Consider the following 15691-nt stretch of genomic DNA (forward strand, 5'->3'; position numbering starts at 1 on the left):
ACACATTATATACATTTCTTTGTATGATAGTTTATTTTTAAAAATTCAGAAAATGAATCATGGAGAGCTAAAATGAGGACACAGAATACTGTAGTGTAGGTATATAGCATGGAACAGTAGGAATAAGGTAGCTTCTGGAGTCAAACAACGTTTGCGTCCCAGCTTTGGCACTTACTAGCTGTGTGACATTGCATAAATTATTTAACATGTCTGAGATCCTATAGCTTCATCTATACAATATGACTAATAATAGTTCAAATTTGAAAGAAAGAAGGGCTGGCTCTAGAATGGAAGGGAGATGTAGGGGAAATGCGTCTCATTCCAAACCAGAAGGAATTGTATTTTAAAGAAAGTTAAAGGAGCAGTTGAAGATAATGGACACATATCTGCCCACAAATTGTAGGGCTTAGATAGGAAAAGAGGGCTCTGAATGATAAATAGAGGCCTGGAAGTCACTTTAATATCAGTGCCCAGATTCCTGATCTCCCAAGTACCACTTCTTCTGTTCCTTGTTCCCATTCCCATCCCTAAAGTATTTTGGGATAGCTAAGTATATACAGACAAATATACAATACAAACAATAGTATAGGATACAGTGTTGAATAACCTTACCTGTTCCATTACACTAGGTCAAATGGCAAATACATCATCTTACTTTCATTTCCTTAACTTATCTAGGATTATTTTTAATACCAAACCAGTTCTTGAACCTGATCGGTCCAGTATAACAGGCTTAAGCCAGTGAGTGCATAGCATTCTTATGGTGTATAGTAATGGTACAGGAATAGGAATATATCCCAATTTAGGCTAGTGAAATGATAGGGAACATTTTCTAGGATCATCTAGGAGGTTTCCTAGTGTAAAGAGAAGCCCGAGAAAAGATAGTAACTCTTCTGCATACTGACATTGTTATGCACATGTGTGAGGTCTATAACTACACAGCATGGTGTTACCATCCTGAGGGTTACTTCAAATTTCCTTAGCAGATATGAGCCCTTCCCCACACCCACTGCATAAGCCCCCAGACCAAGTGAGTGAGATGACAGTAACACCCGGTCATCAACATCATACTTGAGTCATTAATACTTAGTTTGAAATAGGAACCTGGTAAAGAATACAAGTATCTGGGGATTCACCACAAAATTGAGATGAAGTCCATGAGAAGAAGGGTAGCCTTAGGATCTTTTAAATTAATGCACTCCACTTCTTACACTGCATTTAGTGTTCCCTACTCCTTTATCCTATTTACCATAAATCATCCAAGGCTTGAGTGCCTTTCAATCCTTGATTCATTGACACATATTTAATATAAACTTCTTAATAAGGATGGTGCATCAGCTCTCTGAAGGAGAAAACTAAAATGGGAAACAGAATGCCAAAAGAATGGGTAACTAAAAAGCAAGAACAATCACAGCAGAAGTGAAAGATGACAACTTGATTTGGAGGGATGCCCAGATGGAATTCTAGGCAGTAATGGGTATTTATAAAACTGTCCTTGAATCATTAGGGAAAGGTTAAATCATGTTCAGTAACTTCTAATATGAAGGCAGGAACCTGACTAATTATCGTGATTTTCACCAAACTGGTTAATACAAGAATATTTTGACATTTGGAAAGGTAGCATTCAGTTATTTGAAAACAAAATAATTTTAAATGTTATCTCCTGATAATATAAAACAGATTGTTTATATTAAGGAAACGTAAAATATCAATGCTATAAGGAATTATGTTATTAGGAATTTAAATTTTATAATGGTAAAAGAAAGAAAGAAAAACTCTTCAATTAGTTTTTCTTATTATTCAGAAACTGAACAGAAAGCCTCTGTGGAATTTTAGTTCACACAGTATGGACTCAGGGAAATTTTGAGGAAAAATTATACCTTCATAGATATTTCTTTATATGAAAACAATTGTATTTTTTTTTCTTTTAAACAGGCCACAATCACAACTATGCTACCAAGAATTACTTAGCTATTGAAAACTAAATTGGACTGAGTAAAAATTTTAAAAAAGACAACATAGCAAAGCTATTGAAACAAAGTTTAAGAAAATATAAATTTGTAAAAAATAAATTGAAGTCATAAACATTTAGGATTGTTTAGGACTGTTATATCCTCTTGATGAACTGACCCCTTTATCATTATGAAATTATCTTCTTTATTATGTTTTACTCTGGACTTACTTTTTTCTGATATAAATATAGTCACTCAAGCTTTCATTTAAATACTTTTTCTATCCTTTTATATATAACGTTTTCATATTTTTACATTTAAAAGGCATTTTGTATAGCCTTTTAAACTATAGCCTTGTATAACTTTTTCTTTTTTCTTTTTTTTTTTAACCAATCTAACAGGCTCTCTCTTTTAATTGAGGTATTTACACCATTTACACTTAATGTAATTATTGATCTATTAAGGCTTATGTCTCCATTTTATTATTTGTTTTCTGTTTGTTCCCTTGGTTTCTAATTCCTCTATTTTTTTTCTCTTGCCTTCCTGTGGGTTACTTGAATATTTTTTAGTTCAACTTTTATTTATTTATGTTTTTTAGTATAAATAATGAAGTAAGCAGCCATACTGAGAATGTATATATATCAAGGAACTGCAGGAGATCTCTAGACCCTAAAGGTGGCCCTCAGCTGGAAGTCAGCAAAAAGTGGGGCTCTTGGTCATAGAACGACAAGAAAGTGATTCACAAGAAAGTGAATTCAAGCCTAAGTAAGTTTGGAAGTAGGTTTTTCCTCAATTGAGTTCATGATGAAACTTCAGCCTGGTGAGACCCTGAGGTAGAGAACCTAGACAAGCCCTACCTGGATTCTTGACCCAAAGAAACTGTGAGATAAACTGTTTTAAGGCAGTAAGTTTGTGGTAATTTATTACATAGCAATATAAAACTAATATAGCATCATAAAGAGATTAGTGGTCTGAATGAAAGCCATCTCAGCAGAGTGATTGGGTAGGAGCCAGACTGCATTGATTTGGAGGAATGAGTCGGGGGTAAGTAAATGGAGTGAGTATAGATAACTCCTTTGAGAGGTTTGCCTGAGAACAGTCTGGGAATGTAGGGCTGTAGCTGAATGGTTCTTTGGTTTTGAGGACAAAGTTTTTATTTTTATTTTTTAATGGTAAGTAACTTGAGCATATTTAAAAGTCTGTCTTTCACAAGAATCAATTTTTACTGAAAGTTTGCTTGGCTATGTTAAATGCAATATAGCTAGATATAATTCACATGAAATAATTGGTTAAGAGCTATGTCTGGTGACCTAATGTTGATATTAATATTGATAATATTGTAAAAAGTATAAAAGATTATAAAAGACAGCAGTATAAATTCTGTTATTTAGCAAAACCCTCTTATTTGCAATATCTCCAAATGCAAGAGGGCTCACCTTGCATCTGGAGGATCCTATTGTCTGAGTCAAGTTCCACTATTCTTTCAATTCTCAGTAAAACAAAACCACTATCATTTGGCTTTCTAAGTTGGCAGCTTTCCATGAGAGCTGACCAGTAAGTCTTGGTCTAGATCCCATGTTGAATTTGTAGAATCATAGGGAAAGAACTGTGTGAGACAAATTACTATCTAACACGAATTACTATCAAACATTGCTGCAAGAATTCCAGCTTTATGTCATTTGTTTACAACCTGTTCCTTGCTTTATATTATTATTTCTAAAAATAGTGGTTATAATTTCTGTAGATTTTTATTTCTATGATCAAAACATGCTTTCTATCCTCAAATGGTTAGTTTGAAAAAAGAAGAACAATAATAATAAATGAAGAGGAAGAGAGAGAGGAGGAAAAAAATTTGCCAAGTCCCAAGTTCTATACCAGGTACTTAAAAAAATCTTCCTTAATTCTCCAAATAACCCTTCAAGGTAGGCTCTTTAATTAATCTTATTTTTCAAATAAGTAAACTGAGTCTTGGATTAAGGAAATAATACCCAGGGTCCTGCAGCTGTTCATTAAGTGTCACATTAGAACACCCTTATGGTGACTTTAAAGTTAATGTCTTAATTAACTACTATATTCCTCCCATTCTAAAAAAGAGGATTCTTTCTTAGGGAATTAACAGTGGTCTGTACAGGACAAGAAGGACTGTTCATTAAACTAACAAGGGATAATGAAGACCTCTCTGGCAGGGAATAATACTTTACATGTTTCTCATTTCTCATTATGTCCTTCCATGTTCAATAACACAGTCAATCCAGCTGAGCTCCTGTAGTGATATTTCAAAAATTGTCCTGACTGCCACGATTCAATTGTTGAGGACTTGCTTGTTACAACACAGGAAACAGTTATATTATGTACCTTACATTATACAACAATAAGACTTAACTCTGAAATATGTCTATCATTATTAGTCTTTTGTATCCATGGTGATTTAATGTCATCTTGCCGCCAGTCATTTGACTTAGGCTAGTGGTTTTCAGAGTGGAGCTTGCATCAGAATCTCCTGTAGGGCTTCTTTGAAACACACAGATTACTGGATCCGACTCTCAGACATTTGGATTCAGTAGATGTGGGTTGTAGACCTTAAAATTTGTGTTTCTAACAAGTTCCCAAATGCTGCTAATGCTGCTGCTGGTCTGAAGACCACACTTTGAGAACCACTGGCCCAGACCAGGGTTTTAAAACCTTTTTCTGTAAAGAATCAGGTAAATACTTTTGGCTTTGTGGACCATATAGTCTCTGTCACAACTGCTTAACTCTTCCTTTGCCATGGAAAGCAGCCATACACAATACCTAAATAAGTAGGAGATGGCTGTTTCAATAAAATTTTATTTACAGAAACAGGTGTCAGGACGGATTTGGTAAATGGACCATAGGTGGTCAACCTCTGGCACAGACCAACTCAGTGTAAGAGGCCTGAAAAATAACTTTGTATATATTAAATATACTCTGTGACTCCATGAGAATCAACTATAGAATTATCCACAAAAACCCTTTCTAAGTTTCTAAATAAAATCTGCAGAACTATAACAGAGACTAAGCTGATTGTGTTAAACCAGCACAGAGGAGAAATCCCAAAGCTTCCCTATGAACCCAATAATAAAGCAATAGTTTATGTACGAGTCTGCATCTTATAAACAGTTTTTATTCTAACATGCCCATGAACTATACCTTCATTTTCAAATTTTAGTTTTAATTGGATATTGTTTATAATGCTAGAAACTATAAATATACCAAATAAAAGAAAACTAACACTATATTGAATGACATAGATGCCAACCCAATCAGATTATCTATTGACTTTATAATAAAATGAAACAAAACAAAGATACTCTACTTGCCATGAGTGTGCCCAGATTTAATATATTTGGTCTTTACCTGGAATGGTGTACTCCAAACTAATTTAAAATGCCAATATAACCCTAAAAATCTACTAAACTATATATGCCAGTGAACCCACTGCATTAGCTCTATCCTTACAAAATGTAAACTCCTGTAAAAAGGCATCATTCAGAAATTTTTTTCTGAATTTTTGTCATAATGGATTGTGATTTAGTACCCTGAAAATAATTAGATGCAAGTGACATGAGGAAAGCTAGTATTATGGGTCATCTTATAAACTTAAAATGCAAGTATTATGTTAAACATCTCCAACAATGCTATATTTAGATGCAATATTTAGATAAAATCTCTACAATTATATATTGTAACATTTTGATAATTTAAAGATGGATTAAAATGGCCTTCTGAGGGGATACATGATTTCTTTCAAAATCTTTTCCTAAATTCGATTAAATCAAATGTTTCATTTTGATCAATGGATTTAGATTTGCTACTAGACATTTACTCTTTAGTCTAATGAAGTTGTTTTCAAAGAGTCCTCAGTTTTAAAAAAAAAAGGTTGAAAGAGAATTGTGGTCAAATGACACTGAAAAATGTTCACTTTAAACACGCTTTAAAAGTTTTTTGTTTTGTTTTTGTTTTTTTGGTTTTTTTTTTTACTTCAGGACTCTTTGGAAATAATATTCATGGTACAGATATCTAAGAAAGATGTGGTAAATCATGTAGCTTTTTCCAATCTCATTTGAACATGGAACCAAGTTATTAGTAGAGCATTCTGAAGTACAAGAGAAACACTTAAGAAAACAATGTTCTTAGTGCCTGAATCCAGGTACCATATGATAATTAAAAAAAAATAAATTCAATTAGAATCAACAAGTATTTGTTAAGTACCTCTGTTATTTGACTTATCAGTTAAAGGTTAATGTTTTACTTTTACTATGCCACTCACCTAAGTCTACCTAGAATGTAGTTAAACCTATTAAACATACTTACACTCCTCTTCAGGCCTCTTCCGAAGGGCTGCACGAACTTCTTTACAAGGACTTCTCTGATATTGTGGGGGATTCCTTCCCCTTATTAGGTTCTCCATCCTACAGGAGGGAATTAACAGAATATTTTAATACCAAAATCTTGATAAATTTTAACAAGTTAAATGGTTTAAATCAAGAGTCAACAATTCAGGTAGACCACACCATTAAGAGTATCTAGCAAGGAGTAAGACAGTAGGGAGTGGCAGTGACTGTGGTAAACTGGAGAGTGCTTGACTTTTCTTAGGCATTCCAATGTTAAAAATATAAAAACACATGTGGATGAAACTCATATACACATTCTCCAGTTAGAGACTGTTATGGACTAAATGTTTGTGTCCCCACCCCCTCCACTCCTCCAACCCTTCCCCTCCACACCCCTATTCATATGTTGAAACTCTAATCCCCAGGGTAATGGTATTTGGATGTGGAACCCTTGATAGGTAACTAGGTTTAGTTGAAGTCATGAGGGTGGGACACGCATGATGGAATTAGTATTTTTATAAGATGAGGAAGAGAGACCAGAGCTCATTCTCCCCTGCCATATAAGGACACAGTGAGAAGGTAGTCATCTACAAACCAGGAAGAGGGCTCGCACCAGGAACTGAATCTGCTGGTGCCTTGATAGTAGACTTCTAAGACTCCAAAACTGTTAGAAATAAATGTCTATTGTTTCAGCCACCCAGTCTGTGGCATTCTGTTATAGCAGTCCAAGCTAAGTCAGAGACCCATTAACTAAAGAATGATTACTTATAAAGCAAACACATTTATCAAAAATCACGTTACCCTTTAGAAAGAAAGATCATATCTTTCACCAACATTCTGAATACCAGTTTTCAGGAGTTTTAATTGCTGCTTTCCTCTGTGCTAATGATTAAATTGGGAGGGGTTTTCTAATTCTAATCATTGTGACTTCTTAAAAATATGGTCAATATAAAGTGCACTTCTCAGTTACTTCCAATGCTGACAACCAGAAAATAATAATAAATGGGCCATATGCAACTTGGCTTGGCATATTAAACAGCATATACTCTGTGGTTAGTATTTTCTGGTTTTAGTAAACCTTACAGTTTTGTGCCAGCAATGCACACTCTGCTTATTTTGAAAACATTAAACAACTATTGAGTGTTTAGGATTTGGAAATTCAGAACAAAACAATGATATTTATCATTTAAAAATATAAACATAGCTTTTAACATCTACATAATTATTCTAATGGGATATCACTGGTTTTACCAAACATGCTGGCTGATAGCATGTAATGGTGTGGTTGTTATGGGATATGGTGGTAGAAAGTCTCCTAGGGTGAGTAGTACAGAGAATTATATTTCTAGTGTCTAAAGAGGAAATTGGGAAAGGATAATCCAATAAAAGCAATATGTAAAATGGTGTGAAATATGAGATAAATAACCTTTTGTACTGGAAGAGTAACATAACACTATTTCTATGAGAAGCTGTCACTGGTTCTTAGAAATACTTTTCCAAATATATTTCCTTAAATCAAACCATTCATAGGTAGGGACTACTTTATATGTGTGTGTATGCTCACTCATATGCCCATGCTTGCGTATGTAAAGTACAAGAAAACATTTCTCAATGTGTGATGATAACTTGAAATTTAGTTTCACTTGAAGATCATTTCAAGTGAGAAAAAGAGTTCAAGGCTATGATAATACAATGACAGGAAATCAAGTGAAAACCTCAAGAGTTTAAGACATAATTTGCTTTAATACTATATATGGGGGCAAAATTAAGCTTCCAGGACCATCCCTGCAGTTTCAGTATGAGGATTAGCCATGTAAATTATATAAAATGTTCTAGATTCTGACTCGAATTAATTCAGTGCACTATTTTGATTACATGTTTCAGAAAATACATGAATTTTCATTATGATATAATAACAATTTAAGTGAACTTTAGTTAATCACTAGTATTCACAAGCTCAAGATAGTAAAATACAACAAACATAACCTACAAATGCAAGTATCTACATAAAATTGTGATTTAATTTTAAAAAACAATTAGTCATTGTGATTATACAGATGAGGGATGACAACTTACCCTGGTTGGAAATCTACGTAAACCAGTCTCTTAGATAGGCTATTACTTTTCCTTTTATGTATCTGACTATCGAGAATGTGAAAACGAAAATGGTCTAGTTGATTTTGACGTAATTATATTTGAGGGTATGTCAGAAAAACTGAAATACAAGTTAGAAAGTACTGCCAAAGGCTCCAGGAAAGTTTCACTTACATGGTTGCTATTGGCATCAAAGATCACCAAGAATCATTGTGCCCAAATGTTGCATTATGGGAATGCTCACAAGCAGATATGCAAGAGATTATGCAGTGTTAGCAATGCCGCATAGTTTAATTTTAAGGAGCTTGGTTCTGGAATAGACTGCCTGGGCTAAACTCCCATTCTGTCTCTTAAAGGATGATTTTAGGGAAAGATACTTAGCTACTTTATACCTTAATTTTCTCAGCAATAAGTGGGGATAACATTAGCTACCTCATAGGATTGTTGTGAGGATTAAATACGTTAATAGTGTACATGTGCTTACACTGTGTCCACCACAATACAAGAGCTCAGCAAATGTAGTTATTATTAATCATAATTATCCCAAATAAAAATGAAATCATATACTAAAATTTTAAATGTCTGGTATGTTAGGAGACATATGAAAACTAGCCTTTATTTAATAAAGAAAAAGAACAGGTGACACTGTTGAGAAAAAAATTCTGGCTAAACAAATGTTCTGGTTATTGGAAAAATACAAAACATCCATGCACATAAGTTGCCAATTTTCAAAATGAAGAACTTAATAAACTGTATTTCATTTTATTCAGTAAGATTTAAAGGATCACTATATGACAATTTTCCAAGGATACTCACATGGATAAAAGTGGGCTGGTAACCTCATGAATTAATTAAAATGCTAAATAACTTATTCTTTCTTAGAGAATTCAGAAGATGTTACAAAACTGTATAGTGGCCTTTGACCTTAGCAAGAACAATGAATATATCTTACAATGTATTATCATTTATCATTTATTCCATCTAATCCTTACAACAACCTTCTGAAAGAACATTTTGAAGATGAGGAAGCTAATGTTCAGAAATGTTCAGTGACCTGATCCTGGCCACACAGGAAGTAAGAGGTGCAACTGAGATTTAATCAAGGTTTTCTGATTTTTTTAAAATCTTTTCCTAGTTGCTTTTTAACCCACTATTTCCATGAGTCTATGATTAGCTATAGATAATTTCACTAGCAGACTGAATACTTGCGATTCTACTATGTCGTGCAAATTTAATTTTGATGGAATTGTTATTGAACATAATATTAATATTTAGATTAGTATATACTCATATACAAATAGTATATATTACATTAAATATACTACACAAATATATATACATTTGTAAAAATGTTTATCTTCTAATTACATGTTGAGTTTTTTTATCATTTAGCTATTTTCATTGAAATGTTTGCTTCTATTAGTGATATTTTAAGTTTTTAGAACCACGAAAAAGATAACTGGGGATGGGACGAAGGGAAGATGGCGGAAGAGTAAGATGCGGAGATCACCTTCCTCCCCACAGATACACCAGAAATACATCTACACGTGGAACAACTCCTACAGAACACCTACTGAACACTGGCAGAAGACCTCAGACCCCCCCCAAGAGGCAAGAAACTCCCACGTACCTGGGTAGGGCAAAAGAAAAAAGAAAAAACAGAGACAAAAGAATAGGGACGGCACCTGCACCAGTGGGAGGGAGCTGTGAAGGAGGAAAGTTTTCCACACATTAGGAAGCCCCTTCGCGGGCGGAGACTGCCGGTGGCGGAGGGGGAAGCTTTGGAGACACGGAGGAGAGCACAGCAACAGGGCTGCGGAGGGCAAAGCGGGGAGATTCCCACATAGAGGATCAGGGCCAACCGGCACTCAGCAGCCCGAGAGGCTTGTCTGCTCACCTGGCGGGGTGGGCGGGGCTGCGAGCTGAGGATCGGGCTTCGGTCGGAGCGCAGGGAGAGGACTAGGGTTGGCGGCGTGAACACAGCCAGAAAAGGTTAGTGCACCACGGCTAGCCGGGAGGGAGTCCAGGAAAAGGTCTGGAGCTGCCGGAGAGGCAAGAGACTTTTTCTTCCCTCTTTGTTTCCTGGTGCGCGAGGAGAGGGGATTAAGAGCGCTGCTTAAAGGAGCTCCAGAGGCGGGTGCGAGCCGCGGCTAAAAGCGCGGACCCCAGAAACAGGCAGGAGATGCTAAGGCTGCTGCTGCTGCCACCAACAAGCCTGTGTGCGAGCACAGGTCACTATCCACACACCCCTTCCGGGGAGCCTGCGCAGCCCGCCACTGCCAGGGTCCCGGGATCCAGGGACAACTACCCTGGGAGAACGCATGGCGCGCCTCAGGCTGGTGCAACGTCACGCTGGCCTCTGCTGCTGCAGGCTCGCCCCGCATCCACGCCCCTCCCTACCCCCGGACTGAGTGAGCCAGAGCCCCCGAATCAGCGGCTCCTTTAACCCCGTCCTGTCTGAGGGAAAAACAGACGCCCTCCAGCGACCTACACGCAGAGGCAGGGCCAAATCCAAAGCTGAGCCCCGGGAGCTGTGAGCACAAAGAAGAGAAAGGGAAATCCCTCCCAGCAGCCTCAGAAGCAGCAGATTAAAGCTCCACAATCAACTTGATGTACCCTGCATGTGTGGAATACATGAATAGACAACGAATCATCCCAAATTGAGGAGGTAGACTTTGAGAGGAAAATTTTTGATTTTTTCCCCTTTTCCTCTTTTTGTGAGTGTGAATGTGTATGCTTCTGTGTGAGATTTTGTCTGTATAGCTGTGTTTCCACCATTTCTCCTAGGGTTCTATCTGTCTGTTTTGTTTTGTTTTGTTTTTTTAATTTTTTTTCTTAATAATTATTTTTTATTTTAATAACTATTTTATTTTACTTTATCTTCTTTCTTTCCTTCTTTCTTTCTTTCTTTCTTTCTTTCTTTCTTTCTTTCTTTCTTTCTTTCTTTCTTTCTTTCTTTCTTTCTTTCCTTCCTTCCTTCCTTCCTTCCTTCCTTCCTTCCTTCCTTTCCTCCTTTAGGCAACAAATCATCCAAAATTGAGGAGGTGGACTTTGAGAGCAAGATTTATGATTTTTCCCCCTTTTCCTCTTTTTGTGATTGTGTATGGTTCTGTGTGAGATTTTGTCTGTATAGCTTTGCTTCCACCATTTGTCCTAGCATTCTGTCTTTTTTTTTTCTTTTTTAAATTTTTTTCTTAATAATTATTTTTTATTTTAATAACTTTATTATATTTTACTTTATTTTATTTTACTTTATCTTCTTTTTTCTTTCTTTTTTCCTTCCTTCTTCCTTCCTTCCTTCCTTCCTCCCTCCGTCTCTCCCTCCCTCCTTTCTTTCTTTCCTTCTTTCCTTCTTTTCTTCTTTCTTTCTTTCTTCCTTCCTTGCTTCCTCTCTTTCTTTCTTTCTTTCTTTCTTTCTTTCTTTCTTTCTTCTTCTACTAATTCTTTCTTTCCACTTTTTCTCCCATTCATTCTGAGCCGTGTGGATGAAAGGCTCTTGGTGCTGCAGCCAGGAGTCAGTGCTGTGCCTCTGAGGTACGAGAGCCAACTTCAGGACACTGGTCAACAAGAGTCCTCCCAGCTCCACATAATATCAAACAGCAAAAATCTCCCAGAGATCTCCTTCTCAACGCCAGCACCCAGCTTCACTCAACGACCAGCAAGCTACAGTACTGGACACCCTATGCCAAACAACTACCAAGACAGGAACACAACACCACCCATTAGCAGAGAGGCTGCCTAAAATCATAATAAATCCACAGACACCCCAAAACACACCACCAGACATGGACCTGCCTACCAGAAAGACAAGATCCAGCCTCATCCACCAGAACACAGGCACTAGTCCCCACCACAAGGAAGCCTACACAAACCACTGAACCAACCTTAGCCACTGGGGACAGACACCAAAAACAATGGGAACTATGAACCTGCAGCCTGCAAAAAAAAAGACCCCAAACACAGTAAGATAAGCAAATGAGAAGACAGAAAAACACACTGCAGAAGAAGGAGCAAGATAAAAACCCACCAGACCTAACAAATGAAGAGGAAATAGGCAGTCTACCTGAAAAAGAATTCAGAATAATGATAGTAAAGATAATCCAAAATCTTGGAAATAGAATAGACAAAATGCAAGAAACATTTAACAAGGACCTAGAAGAACTAAAGATGAAACAAGCAACAATGAACAACACAATAAATGAAATTAAAAGTACTCTAGATGGAATCAATAGCAGAATAACTGAGGCAGAAGAACGGATAAGTGACCTGGAAGATAAAATAGTGGAAATAACTACTGCAGAGCAGAAAAAAGAAAAAAGAATGAAAAGAACTGAGGACAGTCTCAGAGACCTCTGGGACAACATTAAACGCACCAACATTCGAATTATAGGGGTTCCAGAAGAAGAAGAGAAAAAGAAAGGGACTGAGAAAATATTTGAAGAGATTATAGTTGAAAACTTCCCTAATATGGGAAAAGAAATAGTTAATCAAGTCCAGGAAGCACAGAGAGTCCCATACAGGAAAAATCCAAGGAGAAATACGCCAAGACACATATTAATCAAACTGTCAAAAATTAAATACAAAGAAAACATATTAAAAGCAGCAAGGGAAAAACAACAAATAACACACAAGGGAATCCCCATAAGGTTAACAGCTTATCTTTCAGCAGAAACAGAAGAGACTGGCAGGACATATTTAAACTGATGAAGGAGAAAAACCGGCAACCAAAATTACTCTACCCAGCAAGGATCTCATTCAGACTTGATGGAGAAATTAAAACCTTTACAGACAAGCAAAAGCTGAGAGAGGTCAGCACCACCAAACCAGCTCTACAACAACTGCTAAAGGAACTTCTCTAGGCAAGAAACACAAGAGAAGGAAAAGACCTACAATAACGAACCCAAAATAATTTAGAAAATGGGAATAGGAACATACATATCGATAATTACCTTAAATGTAAATGGATTAAATGCTCCCACCAAAAGACACAGCTTGGCTGAATGGATACAAAAACAAGACCCAAATATATATGCTGTCTACAAGAGACCTATTTCAAACCTAGAGACACATACAGACTGAAAGTAAGGGGATGGAAAAAGATATTCCATGCAAATGGAAATCAAAAGAAAGCTGGAGTAGCAATTCTCATATCAGACAAATAGACTTTAAAATAAAGACTATTAGAAGAGACAAAGAAGGACACTACATAATGATCAAGGGATCAATCCAAGAAGAAGATATAACAATTGTAAATACTTATGCACCCAACATAGGAGCACCTCAATACATAAGGCAAATACTAACAGCTGTAAAAGGGGAAATCGACAGTAACACATTCATAGTAGGGGACTTTAACACCCCACTTTCACCAATGGATGGATCATCCAAAATGAAAAGAAATAAGGAAACACAAGCTTTAAATGATACATTAAACAAGATGGATTTAATTGATATTTATAGGACATTCCTTCCAAAAACAAGAGAATACACATTTTTCTCAAGTGCTCATGGATCATTCTCCAGGATAGATCATATCTTGGGTCACAAATCAAGCCTTGGTAAATTTAAGAAAATTGAAATTGTATCAAGTATCTTTTCCGACCACAACGCCATGAGACTAGATATCAATTACAGGAAAAGATCTGTAAAAAATACAAACACATAGAGGCTAAACAATACACTACTTAATAATGAAGTGATCTTTGAAGAAATCAAAGAGGAAATCAAAAAATACCTAGAAACAAATGACAATGGATACACGATGACCCAAAATCTATGGGATGCAGTAAAAGCAGTTCTAAGAGGGAAGTTTATAGCAATACAATCCTACCTTAGGAAACAGGAAACATCTCGAATAAACAACCTAATCTTGCACCTAAAGCAATTACAGAAAGAAGAACAACAAAAACCCAAAGTTAGCAGAAGGAAGAGATCATAAAAATCAGATCAGAAAAAAATGAAAAAGAAATGAGGGAAACGATAGCAAAGATCAATAAAACTAAAAGCTGGTTCTTTGAGAAGATAAACAAAATTGATAAACCATTAGCCAGGCTCATCAAGAAAAAAAGGGAGAAGGCTCAAATCAATAGAATTAGAAATGAAAAAGGAGAAGTAACAACTGACACTGCAGAAATACAAAAGATCATGAGAGATTACTACAAGCAACTCTATGCGAATAAAATGGACAACCTGGAAGAAATGGACAAATTCTTAGAAATGCACAACTGCCAAGACTGAATGAGGAAGAAATAGAAAATATGAACAGACCAATCACAAGCACTGTAGCACTGAAATTGAAACTGTGATTAAAAATCTTCCAACAAACAAAAGCCCAGGACCAGATGGCTTCACAGGCAAATTCTATCAAACATTTAGAGAAGAGCTAACACCTATTCTTCTCAAACTCTTCCAAAATATAGCAGAGGGAGGAACACTCCCAAACTCCTTCTACGAGGCCACCATCACCTTGATACCAAAACCAGACAAGGATGTCACAAAGAAAGAAAACTACAGGCCAATATCACTGTTGAACATAGATGCAAAAATCCTCAATAAAATACTAGCAAACAGAATCCAGCAGCACATTAAAAGGATCATACACCATGATCAAGTGGGGTTTATTCCAGGAATGTAAGGATTCTTCAATATATGCAAATCAATCAATGAGATAAACCACATTAAAAAATTGAAGGAGAAAAACCATATGATCATCTCAATAGATGCAGAGAAAGCTTTCGACAAAATTCAGCACCCATTCATGATAAAAACCCTGCAGAAAGTAGGCATAGAGGGAACTTTCCTCAACATAATAAAGGCCATATATGTCAAATCCACAGCCAACATCGTCCTAAATGGTGAAAAACTGAAAGCATTTCCACTAAGATCAGGAACAAGACAAGGTTGCCCACTCTCACCACTCTTATTCAACATAGTTTTGGAAGTTTTAGCCACAGCAATCAGAGAAGAAAAGGAAATAAAAGTAATCCAATTCGGAAAAGAAGAAGTAAAGCTGTCACTGTTTGCAGATGACATGATACTATACATAGAGAATCCTAAAGATGCTACCAGAAAACTACTAGAGCTAATCAATGAATTTGGTAAAGTTGCAGGATACAAAATTAATGCACAGAAATCTCTGGCATTCCTATATACTAATGATGAAACATATGAAAGTGAAGTCAAGAAAACACTCCTATTTACCATTGCAACAAAAAGAATAAAATATCTAGGAATAAACCTACCTAAGGAGACCTGTATGCAGAAAATTATAAGATGCTGATGAAAGAAATTAAA

The 15691-nt window shown here is 36.1% G+C and overlaps 1 protein-coding gene across 1 annotated transcript in view; it reads right to left on the reverse strand.

The window, feature by feature from the left end:
- The window catches only part of LRRC7 (leucine rich repeat containing 7), a 507812-nt gene that overhangs the window by 381264 nt on the left and 110857 nt on the right, over positions 1-15691 (reverse strand). Inside the window, exon 2 of the mRNA XM_060142541.1 lies at positions 6285-6382. Coding sequence (XP_059998524.1) covers positions 6285-6382 — 98 coding nt within the window. The remainder of the gene's footprint in view (positions 1-6284; positions 6383-15691) is intronic.

This window comes from Lagenorhynchus albirostris, chromosome 2, assembly GCF_949774975.1.
Source record: "Lagenorhynchus albirostris chromosome 2, mLagAlb1.1, whole genome shotgun sequence".
Classification (NCBI taxonomy): domain Eukaryota; kingdom Metazoa; phylum Chordata; class Mammalia; order Artiodactyla; family Delphinidae; genus Lagenorhynchus; species Lagenorhynchus albirostris.